General features: G+C 37.1%; 1 protein-coding gene across 3 annotated transcripts in view; it reads right to left on the bottom strand.

Moving 5' to 3' along the window:
* Positions 1–4,910: 4,910 nt before the first annotated feature.
* The window catches only part of PPM1A (protein phosphatase, Mg2+/Mn2+ dependent 1A), a 31,599-nt gene continuing 10,500 nt past the window's right edge, over positions 4,911–26,009 (bottom strand). The window contains exons 2-6 of one of the 3 annotated variants that reach the window (XM_061376189.1): positions 20,845–21,696; positions 18,701–18,818; positions 13,684–13,792; positions 11,407–11,464; positions 4,911–9,370 (exon numbers count right to left, since the gene is read on the bottom strand). In XM_061376189.1, coding sequence (XP_061232173.1) covers positions 9,323–9,370; positions 11,407–11,464; positions 13,684–13,792; positions 18,701–18,818; positions 20,845–21,678 — 1,167 coding nt within the window. In that variant the 5' untranslated portion in view covers positions 21,679–21,696 and the 3' untranslated portion in view covers positions 4,911–9,322. The remainder of the gene's footprint in view (positions 9,371–11,406; positions 11,465–13,683; positions 13,793–18,700; positions 18,819–20,844; positions 21,697–26,009) is intronic. The other 2 variants (XM_061376190.1, XM_061376191.1) reach the window with 2 other exon arrangements.

Below are 26,009 nucleotides of genomic sequence, written 5' to 3'. Positions count from 1 at the left end.
GATAATCATAAGCTCTCCCACTTTCAGTAAAAACATTGGAAAATTAGCACTGAAATTGGTAAGTAGAAGTTAACTGTGTCAATATATGAATTCTCATTATATTGAACTTGCAGTCCTGCAAGCTCACAAATGACAGCCACAGACCAAGTTCACTCAACTCCCAGAGCCTCCCTCATGTACGCGTATTTGCAGAGGTAATTATCTTAGTTTTTTCTATCAGTAACTGTAAGCAATTTTTCTTGCTACTTTGCCAAATTTACCTTCATTCCTTCAGAAATTCGCATCATAGGAAAATCTCATATTCTTAAAAATTGCTGAAATTAAAATTGAAGTCAATTAAATGGTTTAAACTGTGCTTCAGGGTTCTACCTCTTTGAATTTAGCCCATGCAAAAGCAGTATGATTAAATTCAGCCACAATGAATTGTGTCTTAAATCAGCTAAATATTTTTACCTAAACAGCTCCAATGATATTAAAATTGTTACATGTCAAGAAAAAAAACGTTTAATTTCAAACCACTAACGGTATTCAGAGGTATGCTATTATTCGGCTTTGAGGAAAAACACCCTAAATTGTAGATTTTCCATTAGAAAGGATAAAACATTTATTTTAGAAACTTTGAGCTAGAAAACAAAGCAATACACTTTGTCTCTCATGTTTGTTCCATTAATGTGAACAAAGATAACAATCACTCATACCATAGCAAATTAAGTTTTCTGATCTACAGAAAATATTCCTTAAATTTGCAAGACAACTCAGCAGTTCTGATTTTTAATCCTTAAAGGGATGGGGCTGAATCCTTAGAAAAGACAAGTTTGCTCCAGGTCACAGGTGACAGCAGAACACCCTCCTGTCCCCTCCCCTGGTTTAATTTGTACAGTCCATGTCAGCATCTGTCTATAAAGATTTCCAGGGAAGACAAATGTGAACGGATAATACATAGGCTCATTTTCCCTCAAAATCCTCTAGAAGACTATCCTGTATTTCCTGGTCCTGAATAAGACCAAAAGATACAAACATATTTTGCCTCTCTGTGACATGGTTCTTCCAGAAGTTGGGCACCCTGAGCAATCCCTAGCTTTCCCAAAAGCCCCAGACCAGGCAGCCTCTGCGGAATGCCATGGCTGCAGCCAAGTGCATGCTGCATTATCTTGAAATTTCAACATTTAAGGGGAAAAACAGTGAAAAGGGGAATTTTGATCACTGTAATTAAAAATGATCAAAATAAGCTCTCAATATTTCATTTTAATATAACTAACTTGAATCAGAAAACTGAAGGAGGCCTGACTGAGCTTGGAAATCAGTGATGGTAAAACAGGTGTGATAACGGTTTATAGCATACCAGTCAAATACACACACATGATATAACTGCCTGTTTTATTTAGTGGAATCAATTTTGTAGATTAGAAATATTTCCAATTCCCATTTTCTCCAATGCAAGCCTCCACCACTGACAGGCATAATGCAGTTTGTTCAACTGATTCCAAACAAAAACAAAAAACAAAAAAAAAAGAAGAAAAAGGTACAATCTCAAAAGTTAAGTTAGAAACTAAGTTCACACATTTTCTTTGGGACCAGGAATCTGTACATAGTACAAAATATACATTTATTGAACTTTCTGTAAACACACAGTTTGAATTGTGTAAAACTGTAAATAGTGGGTGAACTATGTGGAGAATAATTTATTATATAATGTTATACATTCTACTTAAGGAAAATAGTTATGCTCTTGTATATTACTCTGTTAAATTTATAAATTCCACAACGAAGCCGTGTAATCTGCAAACATGCTTTTCAAGCTTAAACCTCTCAGTTTGTAACACATTTATACAGGTCATCAATGAAAAAAGTCACACTTTCCACAAAATAGATATAAAGGTCATGGATTTTCTAAAAAGACAGGCACAGCATGTCACTACAAACGAGACTCTAATGATATGATGTGGAGTCAATTCTGTGAGAAGACAGGTGAACACTCTCTAATTCAGCATGTTCGTACATGGTCTTTAGTAACAAGACAGATGCTAGAAACCAGAATCTCTGCTTTGAAAGATTTATAAAGCAGCCGCCCAGGAAATCAAACCTCGCACTTTTCAAATATCCAGTATTCCCTGCCTAGGAAAATTGAGGCTTTCATCTTGTATTAACCCTTCGCTGCTAGTAATTTAGTTTTCCGAGTAGTGACCTACCCAGCACAATTTGCCAAGGACATTTGCATAATTCAGCACCTACTCCAAAAACTAGATTCCTGGCACCAAAGAGATCCAGTTAATAAATACAACTTAACTCTTGTACTCAAAGTCATTGCAAATCACGCCATCAGCAACAGACACAGGATAGGAAATCCCATCTTCCAGCACCAAACTGTTACACAGTATTAACCTGCAGAACACATGCTAACAGGTACTGCAACATCTTGTGTACTGGGGACTCTGTTGAATAATGCCCAGTTTTCCAAGAGTCCGGAAATCATGAAATGCAGTAGACATGTCAGTCTAGCATCAGACATCCAGCAAGAATAAAAAGTCCCCCTAAAAATATCAACAAAGATCCCTTCAGTAGGTACATCACTGCACATGGAAATAATGCTATGTAAATTCAGCACCTTTATTCCTAGATTTTTAGGGTCTCATTGGTTTTCTACCTTGGATAACTCAATTTGTATTTCATCCTTTTATTTATTCTTTACAGCTAAAAGCACTACATCAAAGACCAAACCTCTTAAACTGTGTCCTTCTGACCTTTTAAAAGAAAAAAATGCAGACTTAATAATTTCATAATTCTTTAAAATGTATCTCCAACCAACCTAACATTCTGCTTTAACACTACCACCTTCTTTACTTTAGCTTTGAAAAGCTTTTCCAAAACCTAAACCGAATAAAGATTACATTTGTTTTCATTCTGAAGCGGGCCAGTTAAGGCTCCAACAATACATGTGCAAACTATATACTGTGAGCGAGGCTCTATCAGTGTCAGTGGGATGCAAAGTTAAGTACGTGCCCAATTTTTCCCAATTAAGATATTTTCTGTGGAAAATATCTTGATTTTTTCAATGTTTGGACAAAAATACTATGCTTCAGCTTGAAAATGAAATTGGCTACTTGGTACTTCCATTGCTCATACTGGGTTGAATTCAGTAATGCACGTGAAATTAAGCTGTGGGCCTTAGTCTTACAGTCATACATACACTGCACTGACAGAAGTATAGAATGTTTTGTGACCAGCCAGTTTGTTTTCTCTTTTTCTTCTCAACGATACTTCTCAGAAGAAACAACAATGGCACCTCCTTCAACTCTAGGACCTTACTCACAGTGTATATGGAAAGTCCTGTCTACTTTAGCTGTAAAAACACCACACTCCTCCCCAGCTCTTCAGAGCTATCCAGTTAATGGAAGCAAAAATGAATTTCAGCTTTGGCTCTATGTCACAGTGAGCTGTGAAGTGCCAACATAGTGCTCTTAGAGGAAAACGTTACTGACACATTCTGACACAGCACTCACCCTTGCAAATGGCTGGTTACACAGCAGTAAGGGCCATTAGTTTTGATTCTTTTTTTTGGGGGGGGGGATAGGGGGAAAGTAGATAGTGATATTTTAAAAAGGATTTGGGCAGGAATCAGTACAAGTTAAGCACGAAAATCTGGCCAGGCATAAGCCAATATATACTCTAGGAATCAGACCTGTCATTCCACCTCTGCTGAAGTTCTGACACTTTCAGAATAGAACTATTAATTTTCTAAAAGGCATTTTTAATGTTAAGCCCACCTCACCAAATTTTGGGGTTACAATGATTAGGGGTTTTGTCGCTGCTGCTTTTAAAGCAAGCCTCCCCAAAATCCTTTCCTAAGACACGATATAACTCCTGTTCTCTTAGCTTGAAAACAAAGATTATAGAAGGGTGTCTACATGAGGGGAAGAGGAAAAAAAAAAATCTGTTTTAATGCTGCTCAGAGGCAAGTCAAATAAACAGATAAAGCAAGGAATATGCATACAGCCTAGGTCACTGTAGGTCAACAGCTCTGGCACAATCAGGAGATTGAAGCTCCAGACAGTTTTCCACATATTAAGTAAACAGCAGATTATTTGCACATTTTTCTGGAAATAAACCGTCAGTGGAAAATAATGTAAACTCAACTTTTAGCATATTGTATATTCCTTCAAAGGATTTAGTGGTCCATGAGAATAAAGACAAGCTGTAAGTTTTCCTACAGCTTCCCGAACTTCTGTGAACAAATGCCACTGCCCATGTGACTGCTACGTCATTTATGAAGTAGCATTACTAAGCAAAATAAGGCTCAGAGTACTTCAGAAGGTGCATGCCTGTGTCCACGGATACCTGCAGACTGCAAGCACTCCACAGAGATAGCTCAGAAAGAGCTCACCAACAGATCGGATTCTCTGATCAGTATTTCAGACAGGTCAGTCAAAAGTACGTTGTGCCTCAGACTGTTACTTTTAACTTTTGCTCCATTTTTACAGCTTACAGCAGCAATCACTTTCATTTTATGCACTGCAGCATCCTAGAAATTCATGTGTGGAGCCTCTTTTTACTATTTAAAGAGCATCCAGCCAAGCAGACTCTACACCCTGTATTGGTATTATATACTGGCTCAGTATATTATTGTATAATTTGTATATATACATTATACAGTATATACTGGCTCAGTATATTACATATTGGCTCAGGATATGATGATCTCACACTGTAGTGGTAGGAACAACGAGCTACACTAGTTACCCAGGAGATGTTATTTCCACACCTCATGAAGCTTGGCACAGAGTAACAGTTCTTTTTTCTACAGGAAAAAATACCAGGTACAGCTCTGTAGCTCTAACAAAGTTTTGTCATTTCTGAACCTATACAAGGTACATCAGGTTTATATTAAAATACATATTTGCCAAACGATGAAGAAAAGGGTAACATCTTACTAACAGTTAGTCCATTTCAGACACGGCCAAGGTTAAATAGACCAAGTAATTTGTGTATAAAAGCAATTCAAGAAGGGGCAGGTAGAGCTGAAGGTGAACATCTTGGAATGATGAAATCCTGATGTACACTGAACCAAGGTAAACTGTAAGAACCATATCATTAACCTTGTGGCAGCCATGCTGTCTATCCCCCAGAACAGAAGTACTTATGTCTAGAGAAAGCAAACAGAAAATAAGTTTGTCAGCATGGAACTCATACACAAGATGACATTAAAACCAGTTTCATGATTTCAATTTTACAAAAAAAATGCTTATCAATGCAAAAATATTTGTCTTGAGTATAGGGAGAAAAAAGGTCTGCAAAGGCTTTTGACACCCCCTATGCAGGTCAATCACTTATCTGCTTTTAGGGTGTGGATTCCCAAACTGTGGCAGAAGGGCCGGTGCAACCTTTCCTTTGCTCTCAGTCCTGTCTCCCCAGCTCCGCATCTTGCCCTCAGACCACAATCCAGTGCCTGGATTATCAACTTACCCAGCTGAAGAGTACAGATTTTTGCCTTTCTCCCAGCTGCATGGCCACATAAGCAGGAGTAGTGGCACAAAAACGCCAGAAGGGGAAAACTTTGAGCAATAGTTTAGTCTTGATTATAAGCTGGTAACGAAACCATATCCTTAGTTCATGAATTACTAAAAAATGAAATGCAATAGGAAGTCTATCCTATCCCACTGTATCAAATTAAGATGGGATTCTTATCAGAGAATCAACTGAAATGAAAACTGTTACCCAATTTTGTTAAATCACCATTTCTAGTATCCAATTCTCGAACTGAGCAAAATGGCTCTGATTCGAACCTACAGTTAAAATAGTACCAGCTTTGCAATGAAAAACTTAATGGACATTAAAGTCAGTTTATCATAAGTACACATTGAAATTATTTGCTGTAGCATCTGCATGAACTATTAAGGTAAGTGCTAGCGTTACTCATCTGCTACTTAATACTCATTAGGCACCTTGCTAGTATGACACAACCTAGGACTACCACAGTTCAGTGTAGTTTAACAACAAGCACATGAAATCCCTTTCTCCAATTTTGACTTCTGCTGGAAGATTAAAAGGAGTGATGACCATGCATCGAGGTCTTTGTGGTGCCAGCTGAAAGGCCCTGGCTTCATAGCTTGCACTGGACCTGCACATTTATGCCCCACCCCATCACACGTGAAAGGGACTCTACTGACACAAGCAATTTACAAAGCCTTGCAAATCTAGGATTCTACTTAATGTAATTACGTTTAGTTAATCCAACATTGGTTTTAAAACACATTTTAGAAGCTTCTGTCTTGAACATATTTCAATGCTGAATTAGTGAGAATTATTTAAAACAGTTGTCTATAAAGCAGTACAGGTATTCTCCCAGAATGATCAGTGAAACATTTAATCTGACTATAACAAAACACACAGAAACTGAAGCCAGTGAAGCTGTCATATGTAGAACAAAAACAAAGTTGCATGGCATACGAAGCAGAGTAGCTTTACAAATGTAATTTCCTTTTAAAAACAAGCAAATTGGGACCATCCTATTTGAACATGTATTTAAAAATACATCTTTTAACATCACACAATTTTCATTTTTGTCACACGGGAATCTTTTTCCAAGAGGGAAATAAATAGCACACAATACTTCAAAAACATCGCTGCCTTGCCCCTGAGGTGCTAATGTTTTCAGTATTTAAAAAAAGTTTCTGGTGCAAGAACAAGATGCACAAAGGTGCAAAAGTGCCTTTTCCTTTTCCGAGCAGTGAAACGTACAGCTTGCCTCTTTTCTAGGATACTTGATATACTTAATCCGTACATTTTTAATCAAAATCTGTATCTAAAATGGCAGTGTTTATGCATACATAGTAGATTCAGTGCTCTGTCCTCATCAAAACGCTGAACATAGGCGGGAGAGAGAAAGGCCTGAAACGGGCTTTCTTCTGCTACCCTCAAACCTAGTTACATCGCCTGTAGCAATAGCAGAATTATTTTCTTTCTAACCCTTAGGAGACCTCCAAGAAGAGGCTTCAAATACAACATTTGTCACTGAGACAGTTTAAGTGATTATTGTTTGAAGTATGGCTTTTCACACCACAGTTTTCCTTCAGATTTCAGTTTAAAACTCAAAGGTTCCACAGTCCAGTTCAAAGTTTTGCAGTTTCCAAAACTAAACTTTAGTCTCTACGTAAAAAAGACAGAACTTTATCTGCCTAGTCCTAAATTAAGTGTAGCGTTTTGCACTAATATGCCATTTATTATTAAATATGCTTGTCAATTAGGTGCCTGTGAAGCTATAAGTTAACATTATTATAGTTTTGCACTCTACAACAAAATTAGACATTTTAAGCATTTATTCATAGGTAGGTAAGGAACTGGTTCTTTAAGCAAAAAATTGCTATAAATTTATAAATACAAATAGTGCTCATGTTTTCTTCATTCATGCTTGAACAGATTACAAACTGAATACAATGAAGTTACGTTTAAGCACCCCACATAGACAAGAGGGATAAAAGAAAAGTTTGCTGGTATATACTATACTTAGTTCCAAGACACTATAAGTTACTTTTCCACTGTTCAGTGTTCCCTAACTCTGCATTAGTTTTAAGGCTATATATACAAATATGTATATTTCAAAGTTAGGGAAAGACAAATATAGCAAAATGCATTGTACTACATTTTCCTATCAAAAAGTAATTATACACCAAGTTCTGATTCTGTTTAACTGCAGTAAATGTTACAATCTACTTGTTTTACTGATTTTCCTTTTTGGGAATCTGCCTACTAAATGAGTAAACTACATATTAAATACAATATTCTCAACCAAAAAGACAATACAAGGTGCACAAAACAGCAGTTTTGCAAACACGACTGACTCAAAAACTTAGTTTTTGTATGCTTCATGGGAAAAAGCTAAGCTTAAATCAAATTAGTTTATTATCTTATAAAATTTTAAATCAGAATTTTAAACAACGAACAGTTAAATATTGTCAACATGCTACATCTCAAATCACAAGTACTGTTTAACCACTAGTCTCTCATTCTAAGTGGGTCAATTAAAAACACACACCATAAAATGTTAAAGATTGTCAGGCTTTGACAAATGTATTTTTATCAAACAGTAGGCAAATTCAAACCAAATGCACACCTTCAGGTGGGGAGAAAAAACCAAAACAAACCACCAAAACGCCTGAAAACCCCCACACTTTTAAAAATAGGGCAATGGATTAATCCCACATCATCCTTTAGCATATGGCTATGTCTTGGGCAATAATCAAAATCCTTCCCATTTAAAAAATGGGCTACCAATTAATAAAAATATTCTTCCACAAGTAAAATATCATCTAAAATGGCACTGACATTTTAAAAGGCAGGAAAAAAGGAATTACACATTTATGGATAAATTTTTTGTTTGTTAAATCAAGCTTTATTGATAAAATGGAATTCAAAGTTATTTTACCTGGAACAGCAGCAGACCCAGCCAATCAGGATTGTAAAAATGCTGCAGACTCCTACTGTGTGTAGAAAGCTGCCTGTTCGTGCTCAGTGATTAGTAGTTTCAGGTAAGGGTTAATGAAAAAAGAGGTGCAAAGAATCAAGGCATTCTAATCCCAAGGTTTGTATGCGTATGAACATGATACTATTAATAGGGCATGATTTAACTCCCACTGAAGTAAAAAATCAGAACTCCCTTTAACTCAGTGTGAGAGCAGGAATCACCCAAGAAACCGATTCACGTTTGCTAAAGAACGTTCACTACTCTTAGTTACATTTCCATTGCCAATCAAATTCACACACTGCAGTTTCTCGTAAGTTGCCCACAAGACAGCTTTCATTTAAAACAAAAAGTTGTCTTTATAGTTTTGTGCACCTCTTGAACACCTAGCTGGCTAGGCTGCTGCTCCTTGCAATCCAAAGCCACAACATGAATTAAAGGGATATATACTGTTGCATCACACAAGCCAAACATTTCTTCTAACCTTTATAGTGATTTAAAGCAGTTCATAATTAAATATGAGCATTTTATACAAGACAATTGCACTTTACAAAAAACAAAATCATACAACATAAATTGCTGGAGTCTGATTTACAACATTAATTACGGTTTGAAATCACGTTTACAGAAGTCTGTTTTACAAAAATGATCAGTTCCTGGGCTAGATGTCGCACTGCTGTAGTCACTCTCGCCAACACATCATATTCCCTTCTTTAATTAAGGTTGAGGATGGATGTTAAGAAGGGTCACTGAGGCTGGGCTGCACTTTCATTTGAAGGATGAAACGTGATCTCCACAGCTAGATGAGCAGTTTTACCACATATCATCAGTTGAGGCAGAATCCTTAAAGAAAAAAGAAGGAACCCTTTAAAGTCTGGAGTGCCCATATTTACAGAAATTTCTGCATAATCCAGACTGAAAAGGGTAAAGACTTAAATCACTTTAGGAGTCTCTTTTCTCCCCTTCAGAAATAGCATTTAAGTATCTAAAGCCCACATATGCTTAATTTATGAAGCATTAGTACCAACACATTTTAAAATCTTACCAAGTGGTTCAGGATAGCCTTATTAAGCCTCAAAATAATACCCCAGAACATCATTCGAAAACATCCCCAGAGTATTCAGAAGTAATAAAAAAATAGACACCCTAACTACACAGGAGTATTAAGAGCACGATGTGCCTCATGCCGTTTGTTATTATCAATACCATCTTCTGTGTTTTCAGCACTCCCTCCCTGCACAGGAAGATACAGTCATCAACTGACACCCTGTTGTAACTCAGATCAATTTTAACACTTATAATTTCAAGTTAGAAAAGTGCATTTAAGGCAACTGCAGGAAAACCTAATTCTGGATGCTAACAGAACTGCAAAGATATGTATGTAACATAAGAATATTTGAAGTGAAGACATGACATGCTCTAAATCGTGACTGGATGAACGCACTACGTGGCATAACAGACATGCAACCAATACCTGATTACCTCTAAAATTTGGTCCATTTGAGCTCACTGGGCAATTGTAGATTTTGTGTTAACTACCACACCCCTGAAAAAATGTTTAACAGATTCTAGTGCAACTAGAAGCAAACTGCTTCTGTACAACAATCCTGGTTGTTTTAGCATTACCTGCTACCACCCCTAAGTAATTAAAGGCCAAAATAGGGTTTAACAACAGCATATGCTGGTGCTTCCACAGTTACACTTCCCTATCATTAGTAAGATTGAAGGTGGTAGAAATATTACTCCTCTTTAAAAGCACTGCCTGATTTCTCTGAGAGAAAAAAATTCTCTAGCAATGCCACATATGACAATTCCTTAGCACTAAAGTTATGCACCCTTCATTCAAACTTGCACACACAATTCACTACAAATCAGAAAGAACAGCTGGCACAGAGGTACAGTAAAAAACCCCAAATCACTAAAATTACCCTTTGCAAAACTATGACCTCCAGCTTTTTCTTCTGGACCAGAATCAGCAAAGGAGAGCAATTATATGAAAGACCAAAATGGTTATGTTTGCTTCAAGTGTAAGATGAAGAATAAAAGCAGTAGCAAGTAAAAACTCAGGAGCTGCATGCCAACTATTCAGTATGCAAATTTCTGTATTCAAGTTGCCAATATAATCACAAAACTAGTAGTTTGTGTACTGTACATTTACAGAACAGTAACACACTACAGAATGTATTTTGAAGGTAAAGCATCTTTCAGCCACTATTTAGGATTACTTATGCTAAAGAGATAATGAGAACTGACAAATAAACCAGCACCCTGTTGTAAAGCCAGCACACAATTCTTTATGTCTGGATGCATTTCACTTACTTCACATCTAAGCATGTAATAATTTTTGCTGGTAGGTAAGAGAACTATTTAATTGTTTTATGAAAAACAGCACTTTTTGTGACAGAACATTGTTTTCAGTGATCTAACAGCAACTGGGATCACTGTTCATATTCTAGTTTGTCGATATATGTCACTTCGGCCACTGACAGGAAAGAACCTAAACTGTATGCTTGTTGCAAGTTGTTCTATGCTTAAGAATAAAAGCACTTATGCAGTCCATTTGGAAAATTAGTATATCCTTAAAGCTGATAGTTACAAATCCGCTTAACCTACAAGTACAGCCATTTTATTACTGGTATTTGGGGGAAAATGTCTCCCTTAAGAAGGAATAAAACCCCATACATGACTGCACCATTTGACAGGAAAGCATTTGGAAACCCAAACAGAAGGCAGATAATGAAATTCCATAGAACAAATGAATCAACCATACTGGGGGTTTGAGACTATAATCAGCAGAAAAAAACTAAAAAATATAGCCCAAAAAGTACAACACTGCTACTGCTTCTTTGGGGGAATGAGGCTTTTAACAATAACTAGCAATATGTTTATTTACAAAACAGCTAAAATAATTGTGTGTGTGGTGAAGGTAATGTAAGAGAAAGGATACTTACAGTATCATCATTCCTGTAGGGGTTCAGTCTATTATAAACGGCTTCAATCACACTCCGTCTAGAGCAAAAAACAAACCCACAAGATTTTAAGGTAGTGCCATTGTTTTACATCAAATTCCCTAAGTACAATTTTTGCTTAAAATGTAAACTTTAAAATGTTTTAAATTCACATAACCAAGTTCACTGCAAGTTAGCACTTAGTGTCATTAAACACTGGAGACAGTTATGGCATCCTTTAAAAGCTTCAGGTTCAAGAAAAATAAGGCTGAATACCACTCAGAGCTCAGCAGGAGAAGAGTGCAATCTGACAATGCAGGTTGAGGCTGCAGTGCTGCCCGATGCTACACTTCCTGACTTTTGAGAAAGGGCATCACAAAACTTGATGGACATTGAATACCCTCATCATTTGTGTGTCTGATGAACGCTGCAGTAGTACTTAATACATTATGGCACTTTAATAAATAGTAGTTTATTTTCTGGACGCACAAAAATTGCATTTTGAACTACATTTTTGTTCATATTACATTCCAAAATGTACTTTCCATGAAGCAGTATGTCCACTAATCTGCCACATTTCTCAAAAAACGTAAAATGCAAACAGCAGTTCTATGTATTGTATCTTCAGAAGGAAGGGGGAGCCTTTGCCTTACCCAGGTAATAAGGAAACAACCTTGGTGGGGGAGCAGGAAATAAAAAGGGGAGTAGGAAGGAAAGAGGGGAGTAAAACACAGGAATTACAGATTGGAATGTAAAAGCAACTGTCTTCCAAATCCCTTTCTGCAGAACCAAGTATGAGGCAGTATCAGACTACAACTGCGATACAAAACCAACTTCGAAGAACAACCTTTTAACTGCTCATGAATGCATGCAGTGCAATCACAAAGGAGTGCAGCAGAAGAAAAAAAGCAGATGATAGGCTTTATAATAATCTCATAATACTGAAATGTCAGGAAGTACCATGCAGCAATAGAAACATCACAGTGCATCTAGTGAATGATTATATGGCATGGAAGAAGAGACTGAATTTAAAGCAATAAAACCAAGCAATTACACACACAGTATATTGCACATAAAACTTGAAAGTTTCCCTTATTTTTCAAGCAATATGTATCTTTGATTAAAAATAAAAGGTTTCTTGAAAAGCATTTTTTCTTCCAAATTGACAGTAGTGCTTTGAGCTACACTAACATCCAATTAAATCTGTATGTCTATCAATCCCTGTTGAAACTAGCATTGCTAAGACACAAAATCCAATGGAAGCCAGTCACTTCAGCATCACCTCACAACCATGATACTACTGCTAGCCAGAGGAGACTGAGAAAAAAAAAATCAATTTGTATGCCATACTTCATGAGTAAATGACTCACCAATAGCTCAAGACTATAGCAACACACCCTAAATAGATGCTATTATACACAAAATCGACATCTCTTCCTGGTCAGTCAATTCATACATGAACAATTTTATTTTGTAGAGTCATTTTACAGTTATTTATTCAATTACATACCTAGAGACTTCATGGTTTTTGTGTAACAATTCAAAAATCATATTCTGAAGGATTAAAAATAGTCTGTAACATATGTGCCCAATCCATTTTAACACAGCACAGGTTCACAAAAATCTTTTGAACCAAAAAGCACCTGGCCTGGGTGTGCAAATGAGCTAAGCACATTGTTTCCTTAAAGACTGAACATCTATTTGAGAAGCCACAAAGCATCAATGCTGAACTCCTTAAGGACAAAGCCAGCCCATATAAGGGTGTAAATTTAACATCCAACTTTTTCATAGACTTCTATCTAGTTTTCAGATTTGTCACAGCAGAGATACAAAAGCAAACTTTAAGCAAGTACAACACCGCTTTCGTTACAGACAAGAAAAGAAAGCTGCCAAGCAAAACATTATATGCATGTCACTTCTTGTCAAAGTGTGGAACTACATACCGAAGGAGCTATTATATGTCAGTGCATTATATCTGCATCCTCAAATGTAACCTCCCACCCAGAAAACCCGTTAATTACAGAAAACAGACACACTCAGGCCACCCTTAAAAAAACCCTCGGTCCTTCCCAAAGCGACAGTCTGACATTTACTTTTAGTAGTGATTCACAGTTAACTCTGTTCTTATGCTTGTCCTGTCCATTCAGAAAAACTGAGTAACACAAATTGAAGAACAGATTTTGTCCTCTACCCTTTTTGCCTCCCCCCACTTTTAAGAGTGGCCTTATAGTTAAGTTTTGATTTAAATGAAAAACCACATTTACACCGATGTGAACTCACTTGCTCGCCAATTCACCCCCTGGCGGGAGGTTTGGGATGCTCTCAGTGGCTAATGTACGCATCACGTGGACTAAGTCTGGGACTCCTTCACCCTGCTTCTTTATGATCTCTGGGAATCAGAAGTACTTTTTTTGTAAGTGCAGTCCAAATTTAACTTAAAAAGATTGAAACACTCAGTTTTATAAAAAGGCAGCTTCAGTAAACATACATACATATATTAAAAATATATGACAGACTATATTCAACATGGTAATTGTTAACTTTGGTTTGGTAAGAAAAAGAACCTATAACAGATTTGACATACATTCCTAACTGTTAACATGCACACTGGTTTTAGAAGTACATGGCTACCTAATAAAAGCAGGGAAAAAAATCTTTCATGGCTTTTCTGCTATACATTAGATACAACAGAAGATGCAGTATCTTCCCAGCAAAATGTGCTTTATCGCTGCAACAGAAGGTAAAAGACTATTGCCATCTTAACAAAGCATAGCATTTTCAAAAACCAAAAAGTTAAGACAAAAATAACTCCCATGGCCGTATGTGTGTTAGCCAATACTTGTACCTCACTGCATTACAGCAACAAGCTAATTTAAGAACTATTACATACAAATTAAAAGCTGGGACATCATATCTAAGAGACAATTCTGTCCTCCACTCACTTCAGGGATATGTGAACATTGGGCAGTTACTAAAACCTGATCCACTCCAACTTCTGGGTGAAGAAAATCTGTATTGTACCCACAGTCACATTTGCTAAGAAATTCAGTCCTTATTTTAGGCTTTTTTTTTGGTAAGCACACAATTTTATTTGAACTCAAGAGACCATACCACTTCTGAGGACTCACTCTTTAAACAGGGATTTTATGAAATTTAAAGAACACTGGTTTCTCTGCAAACATGAGCTCTTAGAAACTGCAAGACAGATGAATTTTTAAGATTTGGCACTGTTATCTTCAAGGGAATACTGCAGAACACACCATAATGTGCATATACATGCACACATACATACACATTTGTAGATGCACACTATTCTTCATGTAACAAAGTATTTATGCAGCTTGAAGAGTAGCTGGAATTCATCAGCACCACTTTTGAAAAACATTCTAGCATTTGGGTTTTTTCCCTAAATGATAATTCCAGAAAAGCATACAGAGTTTCTATTTTAATAACTTGATTTGTGAGATGAGGCACATTAAAAGCTTTAAAAACCAACATGTACCCAGTCCTTTTTTGTTAAAAAGAAAAAACAAAAAACAAAAGAAAACAAAGAAAGAAAAAAAAACCAAACTACAAAACAACCCACAACAATTGTGACTTACTTTCTGTACATGTAAGTTTTTCAGGGCTGTCTGTGTTTATAAAAAGCATCAGCTCTGTTTTGCAGTCAGGCTGTGTAAATTATTTGCCAGGTACAGTGGAAGCACTGTCTAGGCCTCAACCAGTGTCAAACTCTGCAAACAAAAAGCTTTAAGATATTTACTTCCAAACCTAGTTTTTAATGCAAATGACATCACACACAATAGACACCTCAAAAAATTGCCATTTCCTCAACATCTATAGCCAAAATTTGTTTTACCATCTAGTATTCAGCAAACAATCTAACACTCTTAAATCTCAATAAAAAGCAAAGATCTCAGATTTGGTTTGCCAAGTTCCTTTATTGTGCAATTTTGAACATCTAATATATTCTACATTGTACTAGTGCTAAAGTTCTGCTGTACAAAAATAAGGAATTTATAGTTCACCTATACTACACAGTTTCGCAACCTGTAACTGCAGTACATTTAACACACAGTCTCCACTAAATGAATACATTTATATTTTGATAAAACTACAGATACAGACTGAATGAACACTGAAGACACAACAAATGGAGCCGGTCTGCTAGCTGTGTTGAATTTATTAGAATTATCTTCTTTTAATACACCTTGTAACCCTCCCCCCAACCTTTAATTTACTTTTATATCTTCTACACATTTTCATGGCATCAAGTACTGGAGAAATGTACTTGCAACCCTAAAATAAAAGATTCAAAACATATCTGCTTTTTGATATTCTATATGGGAATCCTACACAAAGTTTAAGGAAAAGCCAGAGCTTTGATTCTGTGAAAAATATGAGAAGGAATATATAATGGCTTACTTAAAATTATTTCTCTCTCTACAGATATAAATACTGCAAGGATTATCTATTATGGAATGTTTTTATGTAAAAAAATAGAAAAAAAAAGCTTAGACAACTTTCTTTTTAGAGTCAACACATCAATAACACATATTAGTGCAAGTAATAGCAACACATTCTGGAATGACTGATTACTTCTACCATGAAATTCACACAATACTTTAGGAGTAACACTGATTTATTGCAAGTAATGGTACAAAGATGCTTCTCCACACTTGCTGCTTCTTCCATTATTATTTATTGCAGCTATGAATCTGGACCACAAACACATCAGAATTAGTAAAAGGAGAATCTTAGGTGTGATGGTACGTAGAAAACTTTCTGTATTTCTAAGCCTGAATCACCTTTCCTTACTCAAGATGACCACCAGTACTAATCCCATTCAGGCTTAAAATTTGCACTGCTTCTTAAAAGTATTAAGTTTTATTCTAGGTTGAGGGAATAGAAGTACAGCCAGAAAAAAAAAAAAAAAGCACATTAGTAAGCATCAAATCTCATCACTTGTTGGACTACATTGAGTAGTGAAATGCATAAAAATACATGATATGCATTTTCACCAAGTTTCTGTTTTAACTTTAAACTGAAGTTACAGATTAGTGAGATTTTTATAAAAGTACTTTATATTTTCTAGTTCCTTCAGCTGTAGATTACACTTTTAAAGTTAAGCACTGCCATTCTTAAAGTATCCTAGGATAACAGCAAGATTATTCATTGTAGTGTTGAAAGCTTCAGATGCTGTAGCAGCCCTACCTCACTAGCCATACTACACTACACCAGGAAACAATTAACTACTAAGAATTACTAAGTTCAATGTACCAAGGTTAATCAATTCCTGGTCTTGAAGTTCTACCTTATTTCAGCCTCTCAACTTCCCTCATAAGCAAAACCTAAAAGGCCAAATTCTCCACTCAGCTGATATAAATCACTGAAGGACTGAATAGTGTTTAATACATATTCATTAATTTAAATAATATCTTTGTGCAAGAATAGGTAAGAGGTTGAGGATAACTCTAAAAACCCTTTTGGGGAAGTACAGCATATTTCCTCAAACTCTTCAGACATCCCTATAAATTAGTATTAAAGTGCTTTATAACTACATACAGAATCCTTCTGCCTCTACACAGATATCAAACTTTGCTCATTCTTGAAATTTGGTTTTGTATAAATGCTAAGTACCGGCAGCCAAATTCATTGTACAGTTCCAGTGTTTAGGTTCTTCATTTACAAAATGAAGCGTGCGTACAAAAATGTCAGCTTTCCTCATCATATATTCCTGGGGTTCAATGAGGCCAGCTGAAGATGCAGCCTTGAATGTGTTTTCATATTGTAGGTCATGGGTTTATCTGAATTCAGGCAAAATATCTAAGATACAAAGGTAATACTTGCCCAAATGAGGAGAGTTAGCACGCTGTAAATTAATGTGTGACTTTACAGCACACCTGCTCTTCACTAATTCTGTGGGTGGGCATACATAGTAAGCTCTTCAAATGCCTGGTACAAAACTGCTCACTGCTTTGAAATGGAGAAAGCCATCTGACACTGAACTCAAGCAGTGTTACCATGCGCTTGGATATTCCTGCTACACTGTCAGAAAGATTCACACTATTGCTTACTGTGCACCAACTCTCCTATTAGGGAAGCGTTAGCTTAAAACACAAAAATGTCTTTCTGGACATTTGTTCAGAGGCAGAACAGATTTAGTTTGCCAAGACATGGCAAATGAGGCCTTTGAAAAAAAGGTGATACTTTCTGAAGGAACACCTACACAGGTAGAAAGTGCTTTAAAATTGCACACTGATTTATCTGAACCCAGAACTCCCATGCAGGCAAGTTCTCTGTGAAATTTCTGAAGCTGCACTGTCATCTTCATGCAAGTTAAGGAGGGGAAAAAAAGTGCACAATATATTCCTCTAACTTACTAATCACCAATAACATAGTTGTGAAGAACTCTCTGTATTGTGCCCTGTGTGTTGTTAAGGACTTGTGGAGTAAATACACATAACTAGACTTGTAACATATGGGTCTACAGGAGTCCACATCAAAAATAGACTTAACCTATGTAAATAATGCATAGAGCTTGTCTTATGTTTCAGAAACAAACTCCAAGCTGTGGTTGGTTTTAGATATCAAAAGGCACTATAAATACAGATATAATGAGAAATCTTTTAAATCAAATTGATTTCAAATATCATTTTCAGTTAGGTCACCCAAAATTTAAGACTTGCAGTTTCAGATTAAAGCTTAAGAACGCCTGCAATACAAATCTGAAGCAAAATTCTGCAGTTATTGGCAGCATAAGAAGAGCTCCCAGCTTTTGTTCCATCATGAATGCTTAAAGATTAGCTTTGACAAATTTCTGACGTACTTTCAAATAAATGAATATGTTAGCAGGAGCCTTAAAGATGACAGCAATCAAGATGTAACCCTACCATAACTGGATAATATTATGACTAACTGATTTGTTCATAACTACCCAGAAAAATAGCACTGAAATTACCATCTTCACACTTTGCAAGATATTCTGATTATTTAATTTAACTCATCTAAAAGGAACCAGGATTTACTGGTCAGAAGTTAGTGCTGTCAATTGCATTATTTCTCTGCTGTTCTGAGTAACTTTCAGGACCACAGGCTGCTGCACTTTCATAGCAGATTTTTTCAGGACATGCAGCAGGACTGAGTGCCTTTTTCAGGGATGCACACTAGATGGCCAATGGCACTTGAAGGCCTATTAAAAAGCCTGAACGTGTTAAAAGCCTAGTTGTTGGAAGGGGAAAGGGGCCAGGGGGTCTGTTTAGAAACAAAGTTACTTATTTTTTTTTTAATGATCCACCTTCTACTCTGCTTTCCAGGTACTTGTCCAACTCTGCCTCTCTTTTCACCGCCTCTGGCGATACCTTTGGTGCATTCGGAAAACAGATCAATATCACACTCATGTTGTCTCGACTTCCCTGGTGGAAAAGAAAAAATTATTTGAGAACGTATACACACCAGGCTAAATACATATCAAAGCATTTTACACACAAAAATTCATAAGTCATAAGGTATTAGGATACAATTTGTACTACTATGGATTAATATTATCATTCTCCTTAATTTCCTCCTACCGCCTCAAAAAATTCCAGAAGTCTGCCCACTTCTTCAGCACAATTTAAGTCACTTTGTGCTTCGCTCTTTTATGGTCTGAATACTACATGAGGCCAGTGACACACAGCCCCATTGTCTTTGAAAAACAGACATTACTAAGGAGTGCTGTGTAATTACAAAGTTGTGTTCCATCTTATTGTAAGTACTATCCAATCATTTTGGGAAAATAGCTGAATATCAGATGGGTAAACAAAAACATTATCACTTAAAAGCTCTAAATACAGAAGTGCTGAATTCAGACAGTGCTTCCACTTAAAACCACAGGTATTAGCTTGTTTGGGGGTTCTTCCCCTCTTTTTTCATCCCTTCTCATTTAAAACAAAAAAGTTACAAGGGAGAGAATCAGTTAAAAGACTAGCTGGAAGGGGCCCAAGCCTTTACAAAACCATTCTTTGAAACGAAAACATTTAAAACTCCAAGTAAACAGAACCCTAAGAGTTGAATATGTTAAAATACAAGCACATTTTGCTTATGAAAAGTAACAGTTTGTTTTCAATATCCCTGTGCTCTCGTCTACACGCATGCATCCATATGCTTAACTTTTAACACCAATTAAATCTGCTGAAGTAAGCAAGAACAAGCCAGTGTTCAAGTGTATATGAGCGCATGGAGAGGTACTGACAACTGGCTACTGCAAAGCTTACAGCATCCACAAGCCACTGCTCCTTCCCAGGTTATTTGTTTTGAGGATTACCAGATGAAAATTGTAAACAAAAATATATGTATTATCAACCTGCCAAAGTGCTGGAAAACAATAACGTTTTTCCAAAAGGGAAGCAATAACCCTCTTAGCCATGTGGCAAGAACGGAGATGCTGTCTTGTCTCTCTAGTATAAAAAATGTTGGCTTTTTTCATAGAGCACAGACTGGCTTGGGTTGGAAGGGACCTTAAAGATCAGGTAGTTCCAACGCCCTGCCATGGGCAGGGATACCTTCCACTAGATCAGATTGCTCCAAGCCCAGTCCAACCTGGCCTCAAACACTGCCAGGAATGTGGCAGCCACAGCTACCCTGGGCAACCTGTGCTGAGTGCCTCACCACCCTTACAGGGAAAAATTTCTTCCTAATATCTAAATCTATTCTCTTTCAGTTTAAAGCTATTATCCTTTTTCCTTTACTACTTGCTCTTATAGAAAGCTTTCCTTTGGAAAATCAGGTGTCAAGGTATGAAACTGTAACTGCACCATCCTGCAACTTACTAATACAAAATATAAGTTAGACAAAATTACACAGATGTGTTAAATAAAACCTTTCCAACATCTTCTACCTGAGCTAGTTTCAGAGTTGTACCAAATGAAGCTGAATAAAAAAATACAGTCATTAAACCAGAATAAAAACTAACTTAGGAAGTCAGATCTTCATATAGTCAAGAAAAAATTTTAAACTGCAAAATATGAAGTCAAGGTTCATTCATTCTGCATTTATATTGCTGTAGTTATGCCAGTAATGTTACTACTATATGCCCAAGAAAGGAAGGGAAGATTAGGAAGGGAAAGAATATTCTCTAGCCTGCTTAAGTCTTAAGAATTAAGCTTAAAGTATGCTGTGAAACAGAAAAGGGCACTTATTGTCCTTGGCTTGCCCATAAATTCTTATCAGCTTTTAGCTTCCCAGCAATCACAACATAACTGCATGTGAGTTTAAACTCATTATGCAAAACCACCCAGAAAGCTGTACTGTTTCTGTTCTTCTCTACCACCATTTTTGTGGGAATCATGGTAATTACTGTCAAAGCCATGTCAACATAAACCATAAAGAGTGGACTCAACACTTGTTCATAAACTTCTAATAGTGAAAACACAGTAAAATTCTTCTCTCAAGTCTGGCTACCTTGTACAAGCAGGTGTCAACTATCTCATTGCAAACTTTCTCAAGGTCATCAGTGACTTCAAGTCTGGATCTTACAAAGTCACACAGCTCTTCATTTCCCATAACATCCCAGATACCGTCACAAGCAAGTATGATGAACTGATCATCTTCTTCTGATCTCTCAATTTCATAAACTTCAGGCTCAGGTGAGACTAGCTGTTCTGTAGGACCTTTCCCATGGACACACTTGTAATCAAAGTCCCCAAGTGCTCTTGAAACTGCAAGAGAGCCGTTCACACGCTGAATCATTACAGAGCCACCTGCATTCTGTATACGCTCTTTCTCCAGTGGATTACTTGGTTTGTGATCCTGCGTGAAGAAGTGAACCTTCCTGTTTCTACAAAGTAAGCCTCTCGAGTCTCCACAGTTGATGAAGTATGTATGTTGGGGAGAAATCATGACACCCACAGCTGTTGACCCACTTCTGTCTGCACCATGTTTCTTCTCAGAGATGACTCTCATGTGTTCATCAATTTGCAGAAAACCTGTTCTGATGCCACTCTTTACACTTTCCACAGATGGAGGCCCATCTGGCCCTTTAAAATCCTGGTTGCTTGTGATGTGATCTAATAAATGCTCACAGCAGTATTTGGCAACCTGTGATCCAGCGTGCCCATCATATACAGCAAAAAATGACCATCCATCAAGTCCATTTGGCAAACCAATCACAGCTGTATGTGCATCCTCCATTTCAACTCGCCAGCCTTGCATACTACTTAGACCGTAACGAAGCCCATTCCCTTGCCCCTGGGCATTATGTTTCTCCATCTTTGGCTTGTCTAAAAATGCTCCCATGATGGCCTTCCTTCAGTTCTAAAAAGAAGAAAAAAATAAAATCTTGTTTAAACATTCTACTGGAAACTATTAAATAATAGCCCAAATAATGCTAAGATGCCAAAAATACACATATAGAAGGTGACCTGTCTGTGTCTCAAGTAAAATTTGCATTGTTTTCATCCAGTTTAAACAAGGACACTACTACTAGCCGAACTGCGCTTTTGATAGTTTAAAAGTATTTTCAGGTGTTTTACTTGAAAAACTCACATTCCACTGTCATTCATGGTTCTGACAAACGCCTCTTGTCTAAGTATATATGAAATCAATTTGAAAGAGGACTTCTTAACTGGAACACATCTGAACAGCTGTGATTACCGAACCAATGAAAAGTTCAATGAGTCCAGGACAGTGGCACTCCCTAGATCCCTACCTGCTGCCATAACGTCCTGGCTGACACTCCACTTCTTCAATGGAGATGTAGAAACAAAAGCAAATTGATTAGGTTTGGGGGTTTCTTGGTTGGTGGTTTGTTTTCTTTTTTTCTTTAGCACATAAAATAATCTAAATCATCAAAATGATGCCAGAGTCTACATAAAGAAAAAGGCAACACTGGATAACTAGAAGGACTCAGAACACAGCAGCTGTGCCTTTAGGCATCAGCAAGCCATTAGTTTGGCTCAGCCATCTTGTGAAAGCTCATCCTTAGATTTTCAGTTAAATTACACAGCAAGCTTCTCAGATGTCTGTGCTGCAGATTTACTTAAACCCTTAATGTATTCATACTTCACTGCCCCTGACAAGTCCATGGAAATCTGTCTGGAAATAAAATCACATGTGTTGTAAATTCATACTTCTTTATTCAAGTCAGACCAAAATGTTGCACACCCCATCCTCCTCCACCTCCCTTCACTGGGATATGATGCAGCAAATATTCATGCTTAAGAGAATAAGAATTATTATTTGCGGGCAGTGTAAACTGACTGGTTTATCTTCATGGCTTTCACACCCTAATCATCCAACCCACCCTTCTAATCCACATCAGTTTATTTGTGCATTCATTATTAAAAAATCATACTAACTAGGTCACACATTTTACATACTTGCAAATTCGGCCCTGGGAAGCATCAAAGAGTGTGCAAATCACTGTTATACAATACAAGGGAATAGAACAAGATTGTGAGCTTCTCTATTTGAAGACAGTGGACAAAAATGTGAGAAGAGTCTCTGAAAGAGATTTTACCTGAGGCCCCAAAACTAAGCAGCTGCTCTAGCACAAAAATTAATACTAGGAGTTTTAGAAGGTTTTAACTTCAATGTGAGACACATTTATCAGTTTTCTAAGTGATAACACTGCTTTTTGAGAACATGCTTTTACTGCAATACAGCTCCAGCTATGACACTGTATATCCAAAAAAGCATTTACATCTTCCAGCCACCATCAACCTTTCAAAAAAAATCTGTGTTAGAATAAACAGTCAAGAAATGTTTATATTTGATCTCACCACAACAATGATTCAAGTGTGAGGCATAGGGACTGGATATACACTCTTTGGCTCACATGCTTTGTTAGCAAAAACAAAGCCACACATACTTCAGCTGTACAGAGATATGTCAGCAGCAGTACACCTCTGCTACCTCTCACCCCCAACCCCTGCTCTTAAGTTCTGTCTTCTCAAGCAAACACATAACACTGATGCCCACACAAACTGTAACTAGCCAACAAAATATAGTGTTCACTGCTTGTGTATATCCTAAGCACATGCACAAGGTTCACATTACTGCAGTTGCTAGGAAAAAAATATGACTTAAGACTTTTTTATCTTCACATGCAACTCTAGTGAAGTCAGAGTGATCAAAATAATTACAGAATGCTGCCATAAATCAAATGGGAAATTATTCTGCAGAATAATAGACTTCTTATTCATTCCACGATAGCAGCAGAATTTAAACTAACACCTAACACTTTCTTATTGTCAAAGAGACCATAAAATAGAATGCAGATAGTCAATTTGTTCTCCTTAATTTAGAGCTCAAAAAGCAGGACCTGCCCTGGCCATCACCACATTTTTGTGAAGCATTTTACATTATGCTGTGTTTTAAAACAAAATAGAACAGCATTAATAATGAGATAGTTAAACTGGCCACAAGCACTGACAAATTTGAACTAAAAAAGGCAGTTTTCTTTCTAATTTATCGCATCACTAAATACGTAACATTCAGAGTTGTGCTTTTGAAGCTATTTGTCCCTCAGTAGTTTGTCATGTAAACCACAATTAAAAACACAGTCGGGTCATAAGCAGTTGCAGCAACTCATACAGAACTGCTAGCACAGTTCAAAAGTTAAGAAATCCACTCTCCATCTAAAATCAAGTTGCTTTATCCCTCCCCAGAAGGTAAACTGAAAGTGGCTGCTATTCTAAATTAAGCCTTGTTGCTGAGATGTTGACACCCTTCCAGGGTGCAAGTGACCCACCAGAGATGCACATACAACCAGACAGAAGGATAACCACAATGTTGTCATGTAACTTCTACTTAGGAAATTCACAGCTCATACCATAAAGTATTCAACTTCTGAAAAAAGCAATAACAGACTGCAGCTGCCTTCTCTGCAAACACTCTAGCTGACCACACTTCCACCAGAACACAGGTCTAAACCTATAGGAGAGTAAGGCCAGGTTTTCAAAACCCTCATACATACCTGAAGAGAAAGTATAGCTTACTCTGGGACATGATGAACATGTCAAGCCTTTAGTTTTACCAGAACTTCAATTCTTGTTCAGAAAAATGTGAGTTTAATATGACCAATCTGCTAATTCTTATTAATTGGAAGGCTACCTACTACTTCTCCCCCCACACCTTTATGTGTGGCTAAAGCCTGAGGAATTTAAAGAGTCTTGGTTAAAACAACCAACCAAAAAAGCACCACAACAAACAACCCAAACGCACCCCACCCCCACCGCCCCCCCCCAAAAAAAACCAAAAAACAACCCACACCCCAAAACCAAAACATGCCACCTTAAGACATTAGAAAGTGCTGCCTCCTTCCTGATAAAGATACCTTTTAGGCTGTTTCGGAGTACATAGCTACAGAAATATCATTCACCCATCAGTGTCTACCTAAATCGCTGGTGTGTTTCTTTCAGGAGGTGATTTGTGCACTGTACTGATTTAGTTGAAACACCACCTCTAGTTAAGCATATAACTGTATGCAAATCAGACTAACAGCAGTGCCAGCACCTAAGTTAAAGCATGACTTTATGTATTAACACTAAAGAGAGAAGTCAGACCCAGAACAGTCTGCCTGCACAATGTGCAGTAAAGCAACAGATTCCCCTCTCCTGTATTTCTTTAGTCATCTTCCTAAACAGGAGTCCTCATCTTATGACCCTGTTTCTCAAATAATTTTACTACCCCTCCCATTGCACTGCTTAACCCAGCCACACATTTGTGCAGTCATGTTAGAAAATTGCAGTCTCATAGAGGGAGACAGAACCAGTCCTCCACTCTGAAATGCTCAGCTTTCACGCTGTTCGAAAAACGCACATACATACTAAAGAAGACATTCTTCCTACACTTATTAAAGCCAAAGTAAGAGAAAATGCACTTAAACACAAAGTTTAGTGGCAAATGTACACCACACACTCCTAAAAGAGAAGAGCTTTCAGCAGTCAGTTCCTGTATTTTGGCTCTGAAGAAGAGAGGCTTCTGAACAAAACTTAAAAGTGAAAACAGACCCCTACATGTAAAACCTACAAGTAAACATATATGCAGAGGACCCATCTATTATGCATCTATGAGTGCATCTAAACCATGACCTCTGACATGGTGATTTTGTGGAGGTCAAACTGAAGACAGTCTCTACAGCAAGCGCACAAAAAAATTCAAGCAGCAATTTGCAGACAGAAAAGTAATACTGTACAGGGCCTAGAAAAATCAACACAAGTAACAAGATCTTGGATGAAACACAAGAGTGCCAAAATTCAAAGGACTGCAGCATTAGAAACAAAACTGAAATAATGAATGGACCATGCCAAAGAGTCAGCAGCTAAACTCCTTGAAAATAGATGCCACTGGAGAACAGAGTGGCAAAGAAAAGGAGGGTAATTAGTATACCGGACCATGGACAACCATGGACAACCACAGATACATCACTGGAATGCATGAAACCTCTTTGCCCCTTTCATTTGTTCCTCAAATCGTGCTATCCAGACAGCACAAGTATAAGGCCCCTGATACACACAAAAATAATTTTGGCTGCTTTGCTATTTGCTTATTCATTTACTTGAATGTTCAAATGAAGATAAATCTTAAATTGTTCACAAATGACAGTTATTGTAACTCCATATACC

The sequence above is a fragment of the Neopsephotus bourkii genome, unplaced genomic scaffold, assembly GCF_033783945.1.
Source record: "Neopsephotus bourkii isolate Nb327-2 ecotype Australia unplaced genomic scaffold, CSIRO-AGI_Nbou_v1 NB_1707, whole genome shotgun sequence".
In the NCBI taxonomy this organism is placed as follows: Eukaryota; Metazoa; Chordata; class Aves; order Psittaciformes; family Psittacidae; genus Neopsephotus; species Neopsephotus bourkii.
Note: the sequence above shows the minus strand (reverse complement) of the source record. Positions and strands in the feature narration are given on the sequence as shown.